Here is a 26,883-nt window from a genome sequence, read left to right as displayed (position 1 = left end):
ATATGCTGATTTTCTAATATGGGGATATTTACAGCACATTTTACACATTTACACCCAAACAGATATTTGCAAGCACAAGCTTCATTGGTGATAATGAGGCAGCATAAACACTAGTTAAAATATAATCTAAACATTCATATTATTTTTATATCATATTACATATCATATTTGTATCATACAGCATACAATTTAAATACCTGCTTTAGCCGAAACATTTAAAATGTAACTAACACTTGCCTATTAGGACATATTTCAAATTTCAATACTCTGAATACTGGATGGCAAGTCTGGAAATTGTCCAACTAGTAAAATATGTACATGTTTATATAAAATAGCATGTCAACTAATGTAAGTAAAGACTTACTCTTCCGAAATTGTATCCTCGACTGGATCAAGTCGCTCTTCAAAATGCAAACGTTCCTCATCAGATTCCCGCTCTTCTTCTGAGGAAAATGTGAACTCTTCGTCCCTATCCAGGACCATCTGTAGAGCTTCCTCACCTGTGTAGCATGCCATCTTCCAAACGTGCAATAAAGTGAATGAATCTGATGATGAACTTGATGCTATTTAAGGCACTGTTGGGGGCATTATCCATTTGCATTGATCGCCTCAGCACATTACTGTATGAATAGCGCACTCTGCTGGTGGGTGTGATCACATTAGCGATAATTAGATGAGCCAGGAGAAACTGTACATCGCTTTGTTTCATACAGATTACATTGCATTAAATTTGAATTGTTTTATTTAAAAGTAGACATTTTCACTTCATTTTTGTGACGTGTTTCAGAAAGATGCTCGTGGAGACAGAGACGGATGGAAGCGCACCCTGTTTATTTTCTTTATTTTACAAAAGCACAAGGTTTTGTTGTTATTGTGAATGTACACAAATAAAAGTAGACCCTTTATAGTCTCTAATGTCTTACACTTAACTGTATGCCCAAAAATGACAGAGTATTTTAAGTTGTTTCCGCTGTTATGAGGAAAAAATCCAGCAGGATGCGCCGGCACATCCATCGACCCCAGAGGGTTAATGGTAGCGTCGGCACAGACAGTTCACTCTGGCTGGGCATTATTGGGAGACACGAAATTGGCAAGATGAACACCAATGGCCTTAAACTTCTCACCCACTGCTCTGAGCACAATCTGGTCATAACCAACACAATAACCAACACAATATTCCAAATGAAAAAAATATGGCAGCCATAGTGCGCCAGTACACTCACCACACACCAGTTATTGGTGGAGAGGACAGAGTAGAGTTATAGAGCCAATTAATGGATAGGGATTATTAGGAGGCCCTGATTGAGAAGGGCCAATGGGGGGTAATTTGGCCAGGACAACTGGGTTACACCCCTACTCTTTACAAGAAGTGCCCTGGGATTTTTAATGACCACAGAGAGTCAGGACCTCGGTTTAACATCTCATCCGAAAGACGGTGCCTTTTTACAGTATAGTGTCCCCTTCACTATATGTTAGTATCCACACAGACCTCAGGGTGAGCACCCTCTGCTGGCCTCCCTAATACCTCTCCCAGCAGCAACCTTAGTTTTTCCCCAGGAGGTCTCCCATCCAGGTACTTGCTAGGCACATCCCTGCTTAGCTTCAGTGGGCAACCGGTCTTGAGCTACAGGGTAATATGGCTGATGATGGAAAAGTGCTGCACAAGGACAAAGGGCAGATCCTTAAGCGGTGGGCTGAACATTTTAACCTACTTCTTAACCAAAAGAACCCTTCAGATTCCAGCATAATCAGTCAGTTACCACATTTACTCATAGTGCATGAGCTTGATGCACCACCAACCTTTAAAGAGGTCCTTGATTCAGTAAGAAGACTCAAGAACAACAAGCGTGCAGGTCCTGATGATGTACCTGCAGAAGCACTTAAAAAAGGTGGCTACCTTCTAACACAGAGCCTCTACAACCTCATCCTCATAATATGGGAAAACCAAATTGTCCCTCAAGACTGGAAAGATGTAAACATTGTAACAATACACAAAAGAAAGGGGGATAAGGCCATCTGCGGAAACAGCTGTGGTATCTCACTGCTGTCAGTAGCTGGAAAAATAATAACCGGGGTCATGATGATCCGTCTCACCCATTATATCACAGAAAGCATCCTTCCAGAATTATAATGTGGCTTCAAAAAAGATAGTTCCACTTCTGACATGATTTTTGTCTTACGCCAGCTACAGGAAAAGGCCAGGGAGCAGAACAAAAACCTGTATATTGCATTCATAGACCTGGCTAAAGCATTTAACACCATCAATTGTGATGCTTTCTGGATTGTGATGAAGAGGTTTGGAGTACCTCCCAAATTTCTTAACATCCTGCAGCAATTCCATGATGGCATGCAGGCTTGTGTGGTCATGAGTGGGATCCAGTCACACTCCTTCCCCGTTCAGGTAGAGGTTAAACAAGGATGTGTTTTGGCTCCTATAATCTTCAATCTCTTTCTGACAGCTGTAACTATGGTAGATCACAAATTCCTTAGCCCCAATGATGGCATCCAGCTCACTGGATGGCAGTCTTTTTAACATCCGCCACCTACAAGCAAATACAAAGACTACCATTTGCAGGATTCATGAGCTTCAGTATGCTGATGATTGTGTTCTTTTTGCCCACACTCCTGCTGCAATGCAACACACATTAGACATCGTGTGTTCTTTTTTATCAGGCCTTTGGCCTGAAAGTGAACACAGAGAAAACTTAAATTAGAGAGATTATCACCCAATGTACTGTTCCTACACTCCAAACTCCTGCATTTCATATAAACGGTGTCTGCCTGAAGGTCGTCAAACATTTTTGCTATCTTGGAAGCATCCTGTCACCTTCCTGCCTTATCGATGAGGACATCCATGCAGGCATCAATCTTGCCTCCACTGCCTTTGGTTGGCTCTGTACACAGATGTTCGACAATAAGAAGCTAAATATTAACACCAACGTAGCTGTTTGCCAAGCAGTCTGTGTCTCTACACTCCTGTACAGTGGTGAAGCTTAGACCCCCTACAGGCAACACACCAAGAGTCTGGAGTCTTATAACATCAGGTGTCTCCAGAAAATCCTAGGTGTCACATGGCGAGACAGACTCCCCCACACAGAGATCCTTCAACGTACTAACACCATCAGTATTGAAGGAACTCTGGTAAGACAGTAGCTGCGATGGGTCGGACACACCATCCAAATGCCCTCAAACCCACTTCCACACCAGGTTCTCTACGGTCAGTTACACAATGCCCACAGAGACCCTGGTAGGCAGAAGCGCTGTTTTAAGGACCATTTAAAAGGAATCCTGAAAAAATGTGAGGAGACCTAGAAAAAATTGCCACCAACAAGCTGCTATGGAGCGCCACATGCAGAAGGGGTAATGCTCAACTAGAAAACCAGTGCACCCAGTACAGAAATGCACTGCGTTTTCGAAGACACCAACAGAGACAGGCCCAACCAAAGCAATCACCTAGCCTCACATTCACTTGCTCTGATTGTGGAAGGACATTTTTAGAAAACACAAAAATAAGTAGGCATTTGTTGGTTTATTTTCCTGAAAAATGTAAACACTGTGGCTTTGAGATGCTGTCAAAACATTGCTTAGTTTGTTTGCACATCCCAACCAGCCCTACAAACCAACAGCATGAGGGCGGGACTATCTGTATATCTGACCAACAGCAGATGGGGGGAGTTTTCGGAAAACCTGTATGAAAACACTCTTTTACTCTCTTTAGCTCTAAGATGACATTCCTCTTTTCTCAATCTCGATTTCCTCTGCCTTTCTCTACTTCCCTTTCTGTTCACTGCAGATGATGAGTCGCTTCAAGGGGCCTTTCAATTACCTGATGCAGGAAGCAGAAGATAATGCCAGGCCAAAGTCTCAAAGACACATCACCACTGCCACGCTTTCATCCGAGGAGATGCTCTGTGTGTATATGTTGTGGCAACTGGTATTCTTTGAGCACTTCAGATGTCTTGTTTGATGTTGCTTTGCTCTATCTGCTATCTCTACTCAGCACTTTTCTTTTAAGTGAGGTTTATATTGTTTGTGTTAATTTCATCCTGGAAGCTGAGAGCATCTAATGTGACTAACGTCACCTGTCTCACCTGCATCTCTTGCAGTTGTTCACATCATCACCAGTTACATGATGATAACGGTGAAACTGAAAATGTATTTCCATTTCAATAGTAACCACTTGTTTGGGGAGGGGGGGGGGGGGTGGTTCTAAAACTAGCGAAGTTACTAATACAATTTTTCAGTGAGAGTTATTCAAAACTGTGTAGCTTTACCACTAACAACCCCCGCAATTAGCGGTGGAAGTATGTTTTTTGTTAAATTTTTTAAGTACTTTAGTTTAAGGCAAATAAGTTCATTAAGACAGTTCGTGTTTATGAACTGGTTCAAAAAGAAACGACTGGCTGATTAGAATCTCTGCTTTACACTTTGCATTACTATTGCGAATTTGTTTATGTTTAAAGCTACTTGTTTTAAAAATGTACATCATCTGATAATTTCCCCCTTAAATAGCTTCAATGTAGTCAGCTACTTTTTGTAAGTAACGTTTTTAATTTATGAGTTAATGTTATTAAAGTAGCTTTCCCAACAACGATCACTACTACTGTTTTCGTAATCGTGTGAGATATCTGTATAAATTGTTTATACGTTCTACTACTTTCTGTAAATGAAAAAGGTGTTGTAATCCATATAATTATTAATATAGAAAAGACAGCCTAAAACTTTGGCTTCATTAAGAAACAGTGGGAAAACTGAGCTTGCTGCCAAAATTGCAAATTCACAGCAAATTAACCTTTAATGAGAAAAGCTTAGCCCTTATGCTTGATAAGGCTTGAATAAGCATTTGACTTGCCATTTTTTGCCCATCTCACATTACTCATTTTGTCTCTATAATGTTTCTCGGAGAGTGTCAAACATTTAAACTGTAAAGCTAGAAATATACTCTAGCAGAAGCAAATAGAGACTCACATTCTTGGCCAAAGCGTTGCAAGCCTTTGGTCCCTTTGTTCATACTTATTTTCTGTTGTTAAGGGGCGATAGGATGAATGAACTGGATGTTATTATTCAGGTGGCTAGCTATAGACATGTCGACAGTTTAACAATCGTTAACTGGCTCAGCAAGATTCTACACTGCCCCTTGTGGCAACACATGAGAATGCATTTTGTATTTGAGTTGTGCTCTGATGTGTTTGGTATGCAACTGGAACCATTAATACCGTTTCGTACTGATCCAGGTTCATTGGTATGGTTAAATTTAGTTTTTTCCACTGTGGTGTTGCATGACCAATCATGAGTCGCCACGTCACTGCAGGGGTTCCACCAGCATGGTTACATGAGAAATTCAGCCCGTAATTGTACCGTAAAGAACCGTGGTCAAGTGGAAATGCTACTGTAACAATTACTCACTGTGCTTTTAGCCCGCTGGTGGAAAATCGCTTAATGTGTGATTTCAAGCATGCATAGCAAGAAGTGTTTGCATTCACATACTTGCATACTGTAGTAGCCCAGATATTAAAAATGCTAAATAAACCAATAATGTAATTTCCAAATATAATTTTCTAATGAGCAATATTAGAATGTTTTAACTAGACTTTGGCACTTAAAACACACCCTAATTGCTCACCACCAGTAAGTGCTGTTGTTCTTTAAACAGTTTTAAAACTCTTTTGAGTTCAAAAGAATCCAGCAGCCATCACAGCCTACAAAGGTAAAAGTCTCTCAAATGTCACAGGTCAGTCCCAGCAGCTAAGCTGACAGGGAAAAGTCTCACTGTCTGAAATGCATAACTCACAGGGCTCTACATTAATCATTGTGATATGCTTGTCCTTCAGACAAGAAAACTGGTTATTCACTTGTCTGACTAAAAAAAGTTACTTGTCCAGAGAGAAAAAATGACATGAGCATTGGTTACATGCTCAAGTAGTAACATGTCAAAGTTTCTGTTGTATGTTGTATCAGATCTATTTTTTCATCAAGTTATTGCTGCAAGATATACCATGCACAATATATACTGTTCAGTATATATATATATATATATATATATATATATATATATATATATATATATATATCACAATGCCAATATACTTTCCAATACCTCCTCCCCTTTTCTCCCCAATTTGGAATGCCCAATTCCCAGTGCGCTCTAAATCCTCGTGGTGGCGTAGTGACTCACCTCAATCTGGGTGGTGGAGAACGAATCTCAGTTGCCTCCATGTCTGAGACCGTCAGTCCGCGCATCTTATCACGTGGCTTGTTGGGCGTTACCGCTGAGAAGTAGCACGTGTGGAGGCTTAACGCTATTCTCCGCGGCATCCACGCACAACCCACTACGCACCCCACCGAGAGTTAGTTTTATACTGCAGAAGTTATCCAGCCAAGAGCGAGTGGTTTTCTCGTTTTCGTGTTATGGTTGATTGATAAATATTATGGACACACTAGACAGCGGCAGGTCTATTATTAGGTCACATTTACACTTACAAGTACGATATTTTGAGTCAAAGCCGGCCCCCGTTTATGTTCACTTCAGACATAACTCTCTGTGTTTACATGAACACCTCATCAAGATGGGCATTTTGGAGGAATTTTGAAATGTGTTTGACAGTTTATGCGCGTATCTGCATTAGCACGCACACATAAGCCGCCTGTCAGTCAGACACCGCTCATCAACTAGATCGCTAGCGAATGCTAAAATTGCGCGTTCTGGATTATATTCAAAAGCAGAATAAGAATACAAACTTTGTAGTAAGTGACACAGGTCTAGTCTATATCCCAAATATAGCCGGTTATTTTTCAGTTATTGACATTTTAATCAGCGGTGTGGTGGCGGCATAGTGGACTAAAGCACTGAACTGGTAAGCAAAAGGTTGTTGATTCAATCCCCACAGCCACCACCATTGTGTCCTTGAGCAAGGCACTTAACTCCAGGTTGCTCCAGGGGGATTGTCCCTGTAATAAGGGCATCTGCCAAATGCATAAATGTAAATGTAATCAGACTACTGGTCCGGTCAGGCCAGTAAAATTCTCTTTCACTTGCCCCTTCAAAAATCTACTTGTCACAGTCAAGCGGACAAGCGTTAATGTCGAGCCCTAACTCACACAATTTGAAAACACCAAGCCAAAATATTGTCTGTCAGCATATTGCACGCAAAAATTAGTGTTTTCTCAAAAAAAGTATTATCCATGCAATTCCTGAGTGTCATCATTTGTCTTATTTGTTCTCAGGCTGTAAACTTGAGGAAGAACTAGTCACTAGACTTGACAAAATGTGTTAGGTGCAAGGAACTGAATCTCTGCATGATACTGGGAGTTTTTGAGACCCTTATTAGCATGTAAACAAGACATCCTTAAGCACATCTGTATAATTTATATTTTTTGCATTCAGATTTACCTGCACCTAAATGTCACATAAAGAAGTAAACTGTGGTTGGTGTTGTTTACATGTTGTTTAGAAAGCCAACTCTTCTAAGTGAGTGGTTCTTGGCCAGAATAACCTTCAATGTGGACCAGATTTAGTTTAGAGTCAAAGGTCTCTAAGCTTTGCGAGACTAAAGGTTAGGGTATGTGAGGGTAGGGCCAGATGTACCGGCATGCAGAAAGGCCACACCAATAAGACTGTGGGTGAAAACACACCGATTTTGCTACGCTTGTGCCTCTCATCCACAATGGAGCAGTGTTTTGAAGACTTTCAAAAACACTCTAGTATTGCATACTTGACAGTAGGGAATTGAGAACAGTTTTCAACCAAAAATTAGTTAGAGTGGACATGGCGTTTTTGTTTCTCCACCAAAAACTAAGACTTTAAAAATGCTCTAGAACCACATAATTGACGGTAAGAAATGGGAAAAAAAGAATTTAACTAAAAACGCATTAACGTCGACATGCCGTTTTTCTCTACTGAAAATGAAGACTTTCAAAAATACTCTAGCACCACATACTTGATGGTAAGAAATAGAAAAACGGTGTTTTCAACCAAAAATGCATTATGTATTTGTATTCCCTGAAGATGAGTCAGAGATCTGAAGTCTCATTACTGAGACTTCAGTTATGAGACCAGTGAATGATGGAAAGTTTCTGACATTTTTCCAATAGTTAAGTTTTTCTTCAGTTAGCAAACACAAAGATTAATGACTCATTTAGGTGAGCTGTATCAGTTGTTCGGTTTGTGATTAAAAGTGTTTATCTGTTTGACTAAAAAATGGTGCTCAATTCTTTCAATGTATTGTTGGCATTTAAACCAGCTGCTATAAGGAGGATGTAACAGTGTCGCTGACTTACTTTCTTCTGTGGAACACAAAAGAAGAGGTTAGATCTTTCATCTATTTTCATCTTTCTCTTGAAGAACACATTTTAGCAGCAAAGCGTATTACAAGCCATCTTGATGTTAACATTACAAAAGGCTTGCTTCACAGTAATGAATCTGCAAAGCCCTGTTTTCAAAACAGAATTACAGTGACTGCCATTTGGAGTATACAGTATATGCCAATTAATGAATGCCATCTGAAGGAGCTATTAATGCAGTTGTATCATACTTGCTCTGATATGAAAAACCTCAAAAAGGCCATCCTAAAGAGTTTCAAATGAAAAAGCTCATTTGAACTAAATGACTGAAATCCAATTAAATATGTAATAACATTTGGATTTCTTGGGGTCATCCGTCACAGGATATTACTTTTGTTGGTCTCTGGGTGTAAGAAATAAACAGAGATGGGAGATTAACAACAGAAATTGAGGGCACATAGTAGCAGTGGCTATGAAGTGCACTGATAAAAAAGGAGCCAAGTATTAGAGAGAATTATTTGATACACCTTTACATATAGTAACAAATCGCTGGAGGTGCATTGTTAAAGAGATATTTCACCCAAAAATGAAAATTCTGTCATCCATTACTCACGCTCATGTCATTCCAAACCTGTATTCATTTCTTTCTTCTATGGAACACAAAAGGAGATGTTAGGCTGTATTAGCCTCAGTCACCATTACATTGCATCAATTTTCCATAGTCATTCTGCCTAATATCTCCTTTTGCGTTCCACAGAAGAAAGTCATACGTCAGAGGAAGCATTTATTTTCAGTCTATTAGACTATTCCAAAATAAGCTACAGTAATGAGCAAATTCCTATATTAGTCAACTGTTTCTGAACTTGTTTAGGCTTAAAATACAGTAGTTCAGCCAAGATCAAACATAGTGTTAGGAGATAATTGATAAACTAAAGTCAATGTGGAATTGTGGTATTGATTACAATCAGTCATTTGTGTTTATCTATCTGCTCAATCAATAATTCCACCCTCTCCACACACACACACACACACACACACACACACACACACATTATTGGAAACTCTGAATGGTACAGTGTGTTTTATGGTGGAAGCAGGTTATATGACCTCATGAAGGGTCAGGGGCCCTTTCTATGGGAGATCAGTTAAAGGATATGTCCTACATAACTCTTTCAGTGTTATACTAAATACATTCTAAAGAATAATTATGGAAGTTCACAGAAGCTATGCATTACTGGCTTATTTTTCTCATCTTATTTTTGAACTTATTTTTCTCATGTTTTTTTATTTTATTTTTATAGGTATTTATTTATTCATTCAAATATATTTATTATAAAATATTTGTAATTATTTAAATTATATTTCTTTATTAGAAATGATGGTGCAAAAAGTATTATATAGATATACTGTATTTGATTCTATAGCATTTGTATTTAATTATTTATTGGCAAAGTCGACGCCAGGACGAAATAAGTGTGTGTTTGGGGGGGGGGGGGTATGAGTATGCTTTTTTCAGGTCTGAAAAAGAGGACATGTCCAGGAAAAAGAGGATGTATGGTCACCCTATGTTACGTTATTTGTTTGTCATTTCATATATTAAGTTATCAGCATTGATGTGGAACAGATGAATTATTGCTCCACTCACGATATGCTCAGCTGTGCTCAGGAGTTCTCAAGAGCTTTTAATCCTGTCAGCTAATGCAGAGAATGCTCTGCCACACACAACTCCATCTGTCATTTTAAAACTGGCAAGGAAAGGCAAGGTCACACATGAACCTGATCTAGAGTATCAGATCTACTTGTTTAAACGTAAAGTGTCAAAGAAAGAACACGCATTTCCGCTTCATAACATTGCCTCTCGTGTTATAAGTGAATAACCACAAATTGCATCACTTTATATCTCAATTGTTTCTTCAAGATAGCAATGAGATTAAACAGAGAGCAAAATGGATTTGGCTTAATTCTGCAAAAGCGTTTAAGAGGAGATCTCAAACTGCAGTCAAATTTGCCAAGAGGCCAAAGTTTGCTATCAAAAAAGATTTCAAATCTATGAATTCAAACATTTCCTATCATCTCTCATGCCCAAATGATCTGAGCTATGCTATAAATCCACATTAATTTTATAGCTCTATACTCTTACTGTATGTCAACAACTGTCTAATTTGTTTGTACTTTTCCAAACAAATTGTTGAATTTTAAGAGAAACATCTGAGACCATGATATACTTTTCCTCTGGGTGCAGTTCCCAGATCAGTCCAAACAAGTGATTAGTGATTAATCACATGAAAGATAAAAGATCATCATACTAAATCATACTAAAATGGAGTGAAATGAACCTGATAGCAGTTTTCTCTGTTGCCTCTGGCACATCTGCAGATGGAAGCTCATCTGCTAGGATCTCTTCTAGTCTATGCGGATCATCTGGAACATTGCTCTGAATTTTGAATTTTTCCTTACTCCCCGTCCCAGCTGTGAGAGTGTTCCATAGTGCACTTTGAGACTTTGAGCCTGCAAAGAAAATAAGAAATACTTAAAGATGTTCCGTTCATGAATATCTAATGACGGACACTGCCATCTAGTGGAAGGCCCATGTATACAATTAGGCCTATGCCTAAAAAAATTGCTTCTGCAATCATTGGATTGTTGTAATGACCAGACGTGGAGTCAGAATCAGATTATCCAAGCCTAAACACCCTAAGAACCAGACACAGACTAAGACTAGACCTATCGAGGCCTAGATCTATACCAAGACCTGTTGGTGTAAGAACCTGGCTGTTAATTTTAATTAACCAAAACAGCATTCAAACACACAATAATCAAGTTTTTACCTTATTTTAAAAGTTTCAAATTATATGTATATGTATATGTGTGTGTGTGTGTGTGTATATATATATATATATATATATATATATAAAATAAAAAAAATTAAAAAACAGTCAAGACCACAAGATCAAGACTCCAGCTACGGTAACAAGGTACCCACACTTTTATCAATCAACTTTCATAACTTTTGTGATTTATTGTTAAGGATTTAAAAAAAAGATTACATAGAGACTGCACTCAATTAAAACAATTTCAAACCAATTTAAAAAAAAATATTTTAGAGCAGGGTGAAGTTAGAAAAACATAAATTTACAATAGAAATTGAATAACTATTATGATTTATTGTTAAGGGTTTTTAAAAATCACTACACAGAGACTGCACTCAATTAAAACAATTTCTAGCCAATTTTTAAAAGGCAGATTCTATTTGCACCCTGGTGCAAATAATGGTGGATACTTAGCGCACCCTGGTGCAAATAATGATATATGCTATTTACACCCAGTACAAATAGTGGAAAATATTATTTGCACCCCAACCCTGGTGCAAACAATGGTAGATACCAACTGCACCCTGGTGCATAAAGTTTAAGATACTATTTCCACCCATATTTAAATACTAACATACAGTATGGGCATCACTGCAGTGTGTTTATTGTGTTTATTTAGAGTCCCACACAAACTACATTAACCCCTACCCCTAAACCTAACCTTAGCCTTACCTTAGAAAAAATAACCTTGGTTTTACTACAGTAACCATGGTTTCACGCGGGACGAGTGAGATTGACAGACCCCGCCTGCGGATCAAACCCTTCTCTGCACTCCCCGACATTCAGTGACCAAATCACTGCCATGAAATCAACATTTATAGTCATTTTTATGTATGTGTATGAAAATCAGATGGTAAAAAGTGTGGGACAAATGCAGATTCGAACCGGGGTTGCTAGGATAACACTACACAATCACACACCATCTTTACACCCCACACCACGGCAGTGACACCTGTTATTTAGTTTGTCGTATATTTCTGTGGTTCCACCAGACTATTGGGGTGCAAATAGCTGCACTGTGTAAATAGCATTTGCCACACCGGGGTGTAAATAGACACACAAAACATTTTAGAGCAGAGCAACATTAGAAAAACATTAAGTACAATAGAAATGTCATAACTTCGTGATTTATTGTTTAGGATTTTTACAAATCTTTACATAGAGACTGCATTCAATTAAAGCAATTTCTAGCTAATTTTCAAAAAATATTTTAGAGCAGAGCTAAATTAGAAAAACATACATTTATGATAGAATGGAATAGAATATTTCCAGATTTTCCATGACCGTGGGAACCCTGCTGTAAAGATGAGCAGCATGAGCTATGAAACCACAAAATCTCTACAGCAGTTTCTCTACAGCAATTGGTCTTTTATTTTATTTTATTTTTAAGCAAATTATTTCAATGTATCCTGTGGCTCATGAATTTGAAACAAGATGAAAGACTCTGGATAAATAAAATCCAGTTTAGGTAGTGCAAAATTCCAATTTGCAAAAGAACTTAAATGTGTTTCTTTATCAAAGAAGATACTTACGTGCAAACCTTGCAAGTGGCCTGCTGTTGGTTTCACCATCCTCATTAGCCACTACAGAAAGAAAGAGACCAGAGTATTAAGACATGAAAACATTAGCATAGTGTGTGTGTGTTTCTCGCAAGCCTTTTTTTAGAGACTAAATTAAATGTACCACACAAAAAGCTTTTTGCTGCTATTTTAATGTGTCTCTTTGCATAATGTGAATATAATGAACTAAGCTGCTGGAAAAGCGTGGAACACTGCTTTAATAGGACTTTAGCTGCTGTTTGTGAGCCTTTCATTAGGATTTTAAATGGATCTTGGTCAGTAGGGGACTGGTGGGGGTGTTGTTAGTGTATCGTGAGTTGCTTCAAATAAAAAGGCACAAGATCAAGTACAAAAAAAGCATAAAAATGAGTGTTCCCCAGAAAAGTCTTTTGCATGTTGCTTGTATAATTTGAAGGGCAATCAAGCCCAATATTGACTTTATTCATAACTAGATTTGTATGTTTTCTGAAATCACTGTCACAGGGTTTGTGGGTGGATGCTAGGGTGTTGCTATGCAGTTGCTAAGGTGTTCTGGGTGGCTGCTAGCTAGTAACTTACTGGCCCAAGTCAAAAGAGCCCACCTCCAAGACTCTATGATATTCTGTTCCCTAGATATGGCTCGGGTCCCTGCTTCAATGGAAGTCTAAGAGATTTTTGCAGCCATTTTATTGCCCACCAGGTGAAAATCATCCAGTCACTTAGTAAAGTATAAGCACACCTCTTCCCATATGATTTTACAGCCAAATACATGTAACATGGCAGTTCCAAGGAAATTTCCATTGTGTGATGCTAAAAGATTCATAAAAAGCAAATGTGAGATTACAAACACAATTGCTGAAGCAACCACATCATTTTGTGGTGCTTCTAAGACACTTTCTGATCACGTGTCGACTCGCATGCTCTTTTGGACTCGAACTCCGGTCCTTTGCATTGCAGGTGCAACACTATCAGTTGAACTACCACACAACTAATTTAAATAAGCTTGCAAATGTAGTGCAAATGTTAAAATGTTTCATCTTACAAGTGAGTGTTTTGATGTCATAAAAACCTAAGGAGTTTTTAACGGTTTGTAATGGTTGCTTTTGTGTTTTTGGGCAAATAGCGGTTTTGTCTTTGGAATACATCGTGGTTAGGCAAAGAAAAACAGTCTAAATGATGCACCTGCAAATAAAAGCAATTTTTCCATGGACACACATTGTCCGATTTGAGGCAACATTATCAAATGCATTAGTGAAGTTCAATATCATACCATCCCCGACAGGTGTCATAACAGAGACCTAAATAGACCGAAACACACACACACACACACACTCTTTCCCCAACAGTCCCATTAAAAGCCTTTAGAGTGACACTCAGAGAGGAAGTGGTCATGTACAGCTCTTGCCAACCATCATTAAGCTTGTAGCAGCTCACCGTCACGCTCCCCTGGACCTGATTGACAACACATCACACAAAATGAGCTCAGAACACACTGAGCAATTGATCGCAGGGCTACGTAACCATGGCGACAGGCAGATGTTTGAAAATGCTACCATGTAATGATGAAATGTGAATATGAGGCTCCCTGCTGCGTTCTTGTACTATTGGGTAACTCATTCCGCAGTGTTATTTTCTCATTAACAAGTTCGTTAGTTCAAGGGATAGTTCACCCAAAAATGAAAATTCTGTCATCATTTACACATCCTCATGTTGTTCCAAACTAATATGACTTTTTGTCCTTTGGGGAACACAAAAGATGTTAATCAGAATGTCTCAATTTCATTGCATATATGTTCCATACAATGAAAGTGGCTATCGTTCTTCCTAACATCTCCTTTTATGTTTCAAGAAAGAAAGAAAGAAATCAGATGGGTTTGGAACAACATGAGGGGGAGAGAATGATGAACGAATTATAATTTTTGGGCTAACTATTGCTTTAAATAAATTAACATAAATAATTTGACAAGGAATGAGCATTTGCTTTTCCTTTTAACTAGCATTTGCTGTAAAAAACAAAAAACAAATATCATCTGGACATATTAAAACCATTTTTACACCTCACATGTGTTATGATGTTTCTATTATAACACCTTCCCTGTTAGACCCGCTCTGACCGCTGTCCTCTCAGGTGGGCATGTGTTTCTGGGAAAAATAAAAATCACAAATGGCATCTCTTTTATCTTAGTTGTTTCTCCAAGACAGCAGTGATTAAAAGGAGAGCAAATGGAGACTTTTGCTGGTCTCGTGCTTCTCAGATTCTCAGAACCTCAGAAAAAGTCCTCAGTAATCTCATTTTCTTCTGTAGAATTCCAGTAGAAATCTCAATGTCTCAAATGGTGTTTAGATTTTTGCCAAGATACCAAAGTCAGCAAGCAAAAGTTAGAGATTTCAATATGAACTCAAACATTCCTCATCAAATTCTTCAAAGACCAAATTATCTGAGCTATAATTTCCACATTCATTTTAGAGCTCCATGCTCTTACAGTCAGTCAACAATTGTTTCTATTTTCATTCTTCCTAAGGAATTTTCTTAGAAACATCTAAGACAAAGTTGACCCTGAAATGAAACATAACGGAGAATGCATTGAGCTATGAAAGAGCAATGTTTTCTTTTCGGTAGGTTTGTGAATGTGCGTGCATTTGTGCCTAGGTGTATTTTACTCTGGCTGCTATGGAACTGTGGAGTTGTGCTCACCTGAAAGGGTCTTTTCAGAAATCAGACTCTCAGATCAAATCCTGAAATTCACATCTTTTCTGAGATCAGAAAGAATTGGTTCTTGATCATATCAAAACCCAATTTCTATTTCAAAAATTGTTCAATAATTTACCAACCTAATTCTCATGAAATCCACTCAATATCCAGCCTCAAATAAAACACAATACGCTATTTCAGTGCATGTGGATCTAATAAACATAGTTTTTTAGTTTCTTACCAATAGTGAAGCTGAATCCATCGATGCTGAATGTGGCACTTCTTCCCTTTGTGAAGCCCTTTTTTCTTGAATCTGTTTCAGTCATTTTTCTTTCTTTTTTCTACCTTTTTGCTGAGGATTTTGTGAGTTTCCTCAGCTTTCAAACATGCAGAGGTCTCGTCGTAAAAAATCCTAGGGTGTACGTGTGGAGTGAACTTGTTTACCAACGGCTTGGAGTCGTTTGCTTCTCTGTCTGTCTTGTCCTTTTGTTTGTCTCTATCTATCCTGACCACCTCTCACTGTACTCCCTCAAAGGACATGCTATTTTCTGTTTCTGTCATTATTTTCCTCTGTAGCTCTGTCTCATTATTGTCTCCCCGGCTGAATGTGAGTCCCCTCTCAACTGAGCACTTAGTGTACCAATGCATAACATAACCCCTCTCATCTACACTACAACTCGACTGTGTTTGTGCAATGTTCTGCAATGCTATTCGTTTTTTTCACATGTGCTTCTTTTTCCTAGTGTGCGTGTGTGTGTGCGAGTATGATTTTATCATCTAAATGGAATTGAATCCATTTCGAGTTACTGCAGATTTGTTGAACAAAATCTTAGAAATGCGTTAGGCTGGGTCAAGGCCATGCAATTCCCGTGATCTGACTCAAGCACGAATCATTGCTTTCTCTTCAAAGGCAAGAAAAGAAAAGTGTAAAGATGAATAGAAGGGTGGAGGCAGAGATGGAGCTACTGTATTATGGTGAAATAATATGCAATGGTTTTGGAGGTTAGATCTTCTTGTCTCTCTCCAAATACAGTAGGGTTGGGTGGCCTCTAGTCTCACATAGCCCAGCCTGATCTCATTAATATACATAGCTATTTGTACGTTAACATTTGTAACATTTAAACGTACATGTTTTTACATTTGGATAGACACTAAAATGTACAATATGGACGTTTGAAAGCGTCTAAAAAGTAAACATTTTTACGCATTTACTGCTTTAGAAACGTAAAATTCTGACAAATTCATTACAAATATATTTGAATACACAAATCTATTATAAATATCTGTACATTTTTACTGTTTTATAGATATTTTAGATCCCTTAATCTTGCCCCAACCTCTAAACATAATCACATTGCAACAATATAAAAACATGTAACAAGTAGATTAATGTACAGTAGCAATACTTTTTGATACAATATATTCAATTATATATATTTTACAGTCGCTAATCCCACCCCTACTCCTAAACCTAACCATAACCATTTATTAAGCATATAAAAAACTTAACAGGCAAATACATTTAATCACAATGATACATTCAGAAAAAAAAAACAAAATGACAATATTCAGTACAAAAGTAGTCCAAAGGGCGATGCGCTGCATCCGATGTGCTCCCAGACGGCATACAATAGCATTGTGTGAGGTGGAGAGTAGAATTTAAATTATTAATTGCTGTAAATCTTCTCCTGATGCATTCCATAACAGCGCTGTAATATCTCATTCAAACATATCCAACGCAGAATACGGCATGTTGCAAGTGGTTACGAGACACTTGACAGCCAATGAGCATTTGACATCACTGCCGTAAAACCGCTGGTCATAATGTTTGAGGTGCCAATTGTTTAATTTTGAAAATGAAACCAACCAAAGCAGGTTGACGGTTACCGTGGGCACGGTGGCGCTGTGGCGGATGGAGATGGAGACTGTTGAACAAAGGCTGGAATTTGGGTCTGTTCTTCACAGAAAGCAGCCTGAATATTTGAATTATAGCTAACAAATTTATGGATTAATTTTATTATTGTTATATGGTGCTTTTTGTGGTTTTGTGGTTTTAAACAAAATTTTAAATTAAATGCTTAATAAATGATTGAACGATAACAGAATTTGTATTCATTTTAACATTTTAAAGTTTCATCTTGGTTAAAGTGATATAATCCTTTAAAACGTTGTATAGGGCAGCAGAAATCACACAGAACCGAATGAAACCGTTAAAATGTCATATTACAATGTCAACTGTGTTAAATAAATGTGATGGCATTTAACTAATCTCATTGATTATAAATTAAATGTAGTTAATTGATTCATTCTATGAATTATTCAATATTAATCAATTCAAATGACACACGTAAACATTTGTACGTTTCTATAGGTGTTAACATGTAAAATGATGACGTTTAGATGCTGTCAATAAGTCAATATTGTTTTGGGGCGGGACGTGGTCATGTGTCTGTCACTGGGGAGAGAGGAAGCAGTAAGGGCCATCACCTGGTGATTGTTGATATTAAACACCTGTGTCTCGTTTCAAAGCAGGCTTTAAAAGGCCGCCGGAGCGACAGATTGAGAGAGAGATTTAGTGCCACACATGCACACCCTGATGCCACGCCATGAAGCTGAACCTCTGTTATTCTTAAGTTGCTTGAACTGTTTAATGGAAGCTGTGTGTGAAAAGTGAATGTCTGGATGAAAAGCATTTTTAGTTAAATGAGGAAAATAAATAAAAACACCCTTACTTGGACTGCAACCCCGTCTCCCGTTTCCTTCCCACTAGAACCCCTCTACAACTGTATGTTTTGGTGTCTATGCAAATGTAAGAGAATGTACAGTTGCTAGAACCAAACTTTACGTAAGAATGCATACAAATTCTCATGAGATCACGTTGCGTAGCCATACCTTTGACTTAAACAGCAAAGGTCTGGGATCTATTGCAGCTAACATTGGCAAAGAACCACCCACTTAGGCAGGAAAAGCCATCTAACTGACATGTAAAATGACCAGTCACAGTCGGGTTTGTCATTACGTGATGTTTAGAGGCGGGGTTATCCAAGATGGCTCATACCATAATAAAAGACCAGCACGGGAAAACAAATAATTTATATAATGGCACGCGAGTCTCCGCGAGCAATTGCACAGAAAACACACGGGAAAATAGCGGAAAATGTGTAACGAGTGTAAGTACAGCACAGAACCTCATTACAGAGTATTAAACAGACATGGACAAACTGCTCATGGATCTCTGCTTTACTTTCTGCTACGTGCCTCAAATCAAATGCTGAATATCTTTAAAAGAGTTGATGTGACTAACCTGGCAAATTCTGTGATTATTCAATCCTCAAAGCGCTCACTGTACCAACACGGAACCTTGTGAACTCGACTCGTGCTTCCACCCGGACCAGTGCAATCTAGGCTCGCGGAAATCCTGTAGAAGTCAGCCAATCAGATTTGGTCTGACTGGACTGAGAAAGTGTTTCCAATTTTGCGTGCTATAAGCGTCAGATGGTTAGTACACAGAATGTGGGCGTGCCGTCTGAGGCTGAAACTAGGTGGCCTCAAACCCCTGCTGATTCTGTAACAGTTTAATCTGTGATTGTCTCGCATGTGAGAGAATGATTAGAGTGTGGTATACAATCAGAAAGCTCCTTCTCCAAACAAACAGAATACAAACCAAAAAAAACAACAAAAAAACACAATAAGAGTATTGAATTGAATTGAACAGAATAGAAAAGAACCAAATAGAAAAGAAACAGTTAAACATAAGTTATAAAATGTTATTGGATAGAATAATACAGTGGCCCAGGGGTGAACAACACAACAAAATTAGCAAAGCAAATAAAAGCTGAAAACACAATGTAAATAAACCACAGTACAACAAAAATGAAGCCACAACACAACAAAATTAAACCACAAAACAACAAACTCATGAACTCGCCTGCATCGAGTCAGAACTGCCACAGTTAATTTTGTTGTGTTGTGGCTTTTCCCGCTGTGTTTTCGAAAAAAAATTAACTTTACTAATTTGTTGTGCAACCCTTGGCCACCGTAGAACATAATAGAATGGAACAGAATTGAATAGAAGAGAACAGAAAGGAACAGAGTCGAAAGTTATACAATTGCATTGTATAGAAAAGAACAGAATAAGCAAAGTTGATAGTTGTGCAATATTATGGAACAGAATTGATCAAAATAGAATAGAACAGAGTTGAAAGTTATGCAACATTATTGAACAGGATAGAACAGATCAAAATAGAAAGTAATGGATTTGAAAGTTATAGAAATACTTTGGATAGAATAGAAAGTTATAAATTGTTACTGGACAGAATAGAACCTTTCTTTATCGTCATCTGACCTGGGCCAGTGGAATTTATTTCCAAGAATTTCACGTGATCTCGCCATTGAACAGCACCATTGCACAACTTATAACAGGGACAAACCCCTGGAACAACCAGGGGTAAAGTATCTTAATCAAGGAATCAGTGTTGATGGCTCATGGCTTTATTCTTGCAGGGATTGAACCTGCAAACTTCTGGTTACCAGTACTGAGCCTGAACTACTACACCACACTGGCCACAAAAAAACAGAAGAGTGCACCAATGCACTCCTCCTCCACCTAATATTATGCAGATAAGATTCTTACATCTGGGAATATTTATCTAAATTCTAACTGCCCTGTCTCCAATCATGATAACAATACAATGCTTAAATGACTCTAAATGTAGATGATTATTGATAAAGTGTGCAAACATTCTCTATTTCCAACATAAGCAATTATGTTCACTGGTACACATTCAAATTTACTGGTCATTATTTATAAGTTTCATGAGCTTTTAGTCAACATAAAATCCTTTTGGTTGTTTCTGTGATTTTCCCGTGAGGTCAGCTCGTGTATATCTAGCCTCTAATGTGAATGTTCGTCACTAAGCAACCAACCAAGGCTTTTCCCACAGCATTGTAGAGATGCTGGGGTTAATGTGAGAATAATGACACTTAGTGGACCAAGCCACACTGATCATGTTCACTGTCATGCTGTGTTGTCTGGACAAGTAGGATCTATAGTAACTATTTGTTTTTATTTGTGTTCGAATTTAAAGGAATGTTCCATACAAGTTAGGCTCTATCAACAGCATCTCTAACCAAGAACTGCACAGGTATAAAGGTTAAAGGGATTGATCACCAAAACATGAAAATTCCCTCATCATTTACTCACCCTTATGCAATCCTAGTTGTGTGACTTTCGTTCTTCTGCAGAATGCAAACAAAGATTTTTAGAAGAATATCTCACCTCTGTTGGTCTTTACAATGCAAGTGAAAGGTGACCAGAATGTCGAAGCTCAAAAAAAAATCACATGGGTTTTCTTACCACTGCTATGCTGATGGCACCCAGCTATACTCGTCTTTCCAGCCTGACGACACCAAAGTGACTGCTTAGATCTCGGCCTGCCTGGCAGACATCTCGGCCTGGATGAAGGAACACCACTTTCAACTCAACCTAGCAAAGACTGAGCTCCTCATCTTTCCAGCCAACACTGCTGTCGAGCACAACATCTCCGTTCAACTCGGTTCATCTACAATAACGCCATCCAAAACTGTCAGAAACTTGGGGGTTATCGCTGACAACCAGCTTAACTTCACCGACCACATCTCAAAAACAGCCTGATCATGTAGATTTGCACTCTACAAAATTAAGATAAGACCCTCTCTAAACATGCTACACAACTCCTTGTTCAGTCTCTTGTCTTATCCAGATTGGACTACTGTAATGCTCTCATTGCCGGTCTTCCTGGATGCACAATTAGGCCTCTGCAAATGATCCAGAGTGCAGCAGCGCAGCTGATCTTCAACGAACCCAATAGAGTGCATGTTACACCCCTCCTTGTCTCTCTACACTGGCTGCCAGTTGCTGCATTTACCAAGTTCAACACCCTGATGCTGGCATACAGAACAGTCACTGGGTCTAAGCCAATCATTTCTACAGAGCTACATTCCCACCGGAAGGTTGCGATCTGCAAATGAGCTGCACCTTGTGGTACCAACACAAAGAGGCATCAAATCACTTTCCCGCACTTTCGGCTTCTCTGTACCTCGATGGTGAAACGACCTTTCTAACACCAACCGTGAAGCAAACTCCATCTCTGTCTTCAAAAAACAGCAAAAGACAACTTTTTGTGAGCACTTAACCCTACACTCATAATATACAATATACTGTATACATTATATATATATTTACTTATTTGCACTCTAATCTCTGTCTTACCTAGTACTTTTCTAATACAATTAAAACTTTGTATGCAGCACTTGTCGTGTTACTGTCTCCATGATGAATTGCTTTTGCTTTTGTTGTATCATTTCTAATTTTGTAAGTCACTTTGGATAAAAGCGTCTGCTAAATTAATAAATGTAAATGACTTCCGTTATAATTGCATTAGCATAAAGAACATTTTTTTCATCTTCGTCTTTATAAACTAAGGGACGAATCAAAATATTTTCTGTGAGAATCCATAGAATGCCACAAGTGTCTGTCAACAGAGTTGAATCCGGAACAATCCTTCAATGCCTAATACAAAACTACACTACAGCACATAAAGAACACACATTTTCTTCAGGTTAATCTTAAAAGTTAATCACATTCACATTATGAATGTGATTTAAACATTTTCAATGAACAACCCTCTTTGCACAATTTGGAGAGAGAATCGACATTGGCTAGTAAAGTTTTGTTTTTACTCACCAGACTTCTGATGAATTTCATACACATTTTTAGCAACAAATTCACAAGGTTGGAACCTAATCATGAAAACAGAATTCCAACAATAATGTAATAATTGTAGGGCTGTCAATCAATTAAAAATATTCACTGAATTAATTACATGACATGGTGATGAATTAATAGAATTAATGGCATACATCATTATTTGCTCAGAAAGACCCCAAAATAAAGATAATACATATATAAAAATGCATAATAATTCAAAATTTATAAATATACTATGTAGGGCCTATAATAAATATAGAATACAGATTGAAATTCAGTTTGAAATAAATTGCATTATTGTGGCAGATGAATAAAGCATCGATTAGATAATACAAAAAGTAGCTTGAGAACTCAGTATATTGTTTGTTTTATTCTCATATCATTAAACAAGCGTAGAGTTGACAGCAATCTGTTTTGCATTGATTCGTCAATGTGTCCAGTTCTCAAAGTACGCGTTTTTGCATTCCGTCTGCACTATTTTTATCTGTCCCTCTATGTACGTGCATGCCTCAGATGGACACTTTTGGAGCATCTCAGTGGTATTCAGCGTCATAAATGCCACATTTTTAGGATTCTGTGTCAAGTCAAAAGTAGTGGAAACCTTGAAAATCGCATCTCAAGATTCCTGTATTCTGTTGTGCTTCGCCCACCTGTTGTGCTTCCTCAGTGAGTGGTTCTCATTTGGTGGTTGCTGCTTGCGAGGTTTGTTGAGGCGCACTGCCACCTACTGATGTGGCTCGTAAAAACACATGTACTTCAAGTCTGAATTGCTCGTATGTAGGAAAGCCATATTTTATTACGGAATTTACGTATGGGTCAGGGGGCATGACGTTTTACACGTTTTTTTTAAATATAATTTATCACACTAAATTAACGCTTTAAATCCACAGCCCTAAACCACTGTATTATACAAATAATAATTAAAGCTACTATATCAAATGTACCATGTAAAAACCCCTGCACATATGCTGCAAGAGCCTATTTGTCAAATTCTTCAATATTTATAGTGTTTTTTGAAGTTAAAATATTTCATAATGTATGATTGTGCCTTTAAATTTTTATATTTACACATTTATTACACTTACTACATTTTGTTACATGTTTGTTTATATGCACTTGTACGATTTACATTGAGTTTACACTGATATGTATAACAAGCTCTAAAATGGTACTGTCTCTTTAAGAGAACTGGCAGCTCTGTGAGCAAATGTTTATGGTTGAATGACCACAACATTAAAAAGAGAGAAGGTGCACGGTGGTTTTTTAAATTTTATTTTCAATTATGATTTTGGCTTCCAACGATTATGAAAACAAGATAATCGAGATAAAACAATTATTGTGCCGCATTCCGTTTCGCAATGAAACACCCCGGCGTTATATCTTTAAAGCATCCTTTATTAAAGTTCAAATAATAAGGAAGCAGGTTATGAAAATAAACTCATAAACTGGCATTTCTCTGTGCGGTCAGCGCCATGTCTATGAGTTGCGTGAAGTGACCGGGGAAGAGATCGAATCTTCTCTCGGCTGATGCACACTCTGGCACAGGGCCGCTCGTCACTCGTGCGCGTTTGCCGCAGCTAGATTATTACGTGATGGCTCGTGACATAGTGAATCATAATTTATGTGTCACGTTCACTGTGTATCTTATCATGAAGAAAATCAGCGATACGCAGCTTTATTAAAGAAGAGAAATTTGTTTTTTTGGGAGTTAAAGATGGATCGAAGTGAAGATAAAAGGTGAGAGTGTGTAGTCTTTGCCCATTATACACTGGAACAAAATACATTTTTGATTAGTCTTTTTTGGCTTTTTTTCCAAAATAATATCTAAAACTCCTTTAAAACAACGTATATTTACTTTAGGAGCTGTACTGCAAAAGAAAAAATTGTTATCGGAGAATGTTGAATACAATATTTAATCAGGGCTCGACATTAACGCTTGTCCGCTTGTCCAGGACAAGTGGATTTTTGATGGGGCAAATGAAAGAGAATTTTACTTGCCCGACCGGACAAGCAGACTGATTAAAACGTCGATAACAAAAAAATAACCGGCTATATTTGTGATAGCCTAGGCCTGTGTCACTTATAAGAAAGTTCATATTCTTATTCTACTGTTGAAAGTAATCCAGAGCACGTAATTTTACAGTTTGATCTAGTAACAGCTGCGCCCTGTTTGACAGGTGGCGTATGGGTGTGTGCTGAACATGCACGTGTTCCGAAAATGCTCGCGCTAATACGCACCTGAACAGTCAAATACCGTTACGTAAAGACAGAGAGTTATTTTTAAAGTGAACATAAAAAGCGGAGAAAACAAGTGGATTTGTATTAAAATGTCAAACTTGTATATGTAAATGTAGGCTAATAGAACTGCCTCCGTCTAGTGTGTCCTTATAATAGTCAAACAACCATAACAAGAAAATGAGAAAACCACTCACTGCTCTTGACTGAGTAACTTTAGTAGCTTTACTAAAGCCCCATCATTTTAGATTCGGACAGCAATAAAATCACTGACTAGCCCCAGCAAAATTACTTCACGTCCCCATGTAAAACAATTACCGTGGGCTAATGACAAGGGTTGGAATGCTGTTTTTTTTTTTTTTGGTGAATTCACACCCCATGGTAACAGTGCTGTGATGCAGCCTTTACAAGGTGTGAATTAATTTTCAATAATTGAACAATTGGAGTCCGTTTAGACCGCGGTTACCCTATGTAGGGCCATATGATTTCCATGATTGTGAAAACACAGACGGAATCACTAAATCCAGTCATAAAAATGGCATTAGCTATAAAATATTGAATGTCGTGGAATTTTACATATATTGAGATGAAAATGAATGTTTGAATACACAATTCTTCAAATTAAAATCACAACATGTCCTAGTGTGATTATTAAACCACCATAAATATAATACATTTAATCTGCATGTGCTGCACGCTTCAAAATGAATGTGTGAAGCCGGCAGCTCATACACTGAAAACACCTCATCATGATCATTGCGTGCTCTGGGTGTGTAAATGTGTGTAGTAAGTGACAGTGAGCAGAGCTCTCTGAAGTGCACAGCACATTCAAAATAAATATTTTCTAAATTAAATCACAGCGTCTTTGGGTTTGATAATCACACTGGGCCATGTAGCAAACTGCTTATCCGGAGGTGAGAAACTACCGTCAAAACCACACAGAAATGACAAATTAAAAGCTTAATATATATGGATGTGTGAAATGGGGGGAAAAAAAGACAACAATATGTTACTACTATATAGTAATGCAATTTTTACTGCAATGATAATAATAATGTATTAAAGCAATATCTCACGTTTGTGATGTTCTGGTGTGCAGCAATTGATTGTGCTGTGAGGATTTTGTATAAATAAAATTAAAATTAAATTGTATAAAAAATTATGCAATGTTATGTTAAAAGAATTAATTGATTACAATTATTCTATTATCATTTGATTAAGGTTTTAATTAATTAATTTGACCATTTTGATACAAAAAAAAATTTATTAAATGGTTTCGTAAAAAAGTTTAGTATTATTTATTTGGTTTCATATTTTGTTATATAGGGTCAGTCCATCTCATGTGGTCCAATAATTGTAAAGTTTTTTACCATTTTTAATGAATGAATTTTTTTGAGTGATTACCTCTATGTATTGGTATGGCAAAACCACCAGTTTTTTATTTTTATTTTACTTGGTTTAACCACGACGTCCATCTTTATGTCATGGCACACGACAAATGTTGGTTATGCGGCTGTTTACGGAAACCTCAATATCTCGGCTCAGGATGGTCCTAGCTCCTTGGAACAAAAACTGATTTCTAGAGCACATTACATTATATAAACATTTAGAATTTTACATTCTTGTTCCTTAGGCTTAGAACTTAAGTCCTAATGTAATGTTCAAGATTGCTCAAAGTTCCACATTTAGGGTCAATTTATAATGGGAAGGGTTTGAGTCTCAGTCTTAATTATTTTAGGGGGTACCTAGGTAAGTATAGCGTGCATGCAGAACATTTCAGGTTTGAGACTTCTCTTTTTTATTTATTTTTTATGGGGATGAGAAAGTGCAATTTTTTAAAAATTCCCCTCACTTTCGGGTTGAATATCTCTGGTGGGGGACCAGATAGGAACCTGAAATATTAACAGAAATAAGTCCTCTAAAGTGGCATTCTGCTGTAAAAATGCTGAGTTTGAGATTCCACTGGTTACAGAGCTAGGGCTAGTAGAAATCTGGGGAAAAGCCTACTTTATACATGCATTTTGAGAAACGAGCAGATGTTATATAAGCATAACAAATAACAAAAATGAACAGTATTTTACATGTTTACATGTACATGTTTTATTAGAAGCTGTGAGATTTCCTCACTCAGTCTCTCTGAAATGTTGTGGGAGCGTCCGTTGACAGTAGTCAATTTGGCAGGTGTCAGTTTTCTGAGAACATTATTCATGACAACCCACACTTTGTCCTCAGTAGATATTTTGAATGATGTTCTTGGTCCAGGTGGGTGGAAGAATTAAAAAAAAATATCACAGTTTTCCACACTGATGTCCTCAACCGATGGTGTGTCTTTAAGGCGTTGAGTTTCTCAGCCAGAGAAACAGAGAATTCATCCATAGGGAGAACGACAGTGATCATATCTGCTCTGTTAGTCATAACCCACTGCATAAATGTGATGTTATCAGGAAGTGTCATCTTTGTCTGACTCTTCAAGCATTTGCAGTAAGGCCTCTATACTTGTATAATGGTCACACTTGTTGA

At 37.7% G+C, this 26,883-nt stretch overlaps 1 protein-coding gene across 1 annotated transcript in view; it reads right to left on the bottom strand.

Moving 5' to 3' along the window:
* The window catches only part of LOC127441635 (dual specificity calcium/calmodulin-dependent 3',5'-cyclic nucleotide phosphodiesterase 1C-like), a 99,596-nt gene extending 83,890 nt beyond the window's left edge, over positions 1 to 15,706 (bottom strand). The window contains exons 1-3 of the mRNA XM_051699251.1: positions 15,622 to 15,706; positions 12,683 to 12,733; positions 10,617 to 10,788 (exon numbers count right to left, since the gene is read on the bottom strand). Of these exons, the coding sequence (XP_051555211.1) occupies positions 10,617 to 10,788; positions 12,683 to 12,733; positions 15,622 to 15,706 (308 nt within the window). The remainder of the gene's footprint in view (positions 1 to 10,616; positions 10,789 to 12,682; positions 12,734 to 15,621) is intronic.
* Positions 15,707 to 26,883: the final 11,177 nt, after the last annotated feature.

This window comes from Myxocyprinus asiaticus, chromosome 5 (assembly GCF_019703515.2).
Source record: "Myxocyprinus asiaticus isolate MX2 ecotype Aquarium Trade chromosome 5, UBuf_Myxa_2, whole genome shotgun sequence".
Lineage (NCBI taxonomy): Eukaryota > Metazoa > Chordata > Actinopteri > Cypriniformes > Catostomidae > Myxocyprinus > Myxocyprinus asiaticus.
Note: the sequence above shows the minus strand (reverse complement) of the source record. Positions and strands in the feature narration are given on the sequence as shown.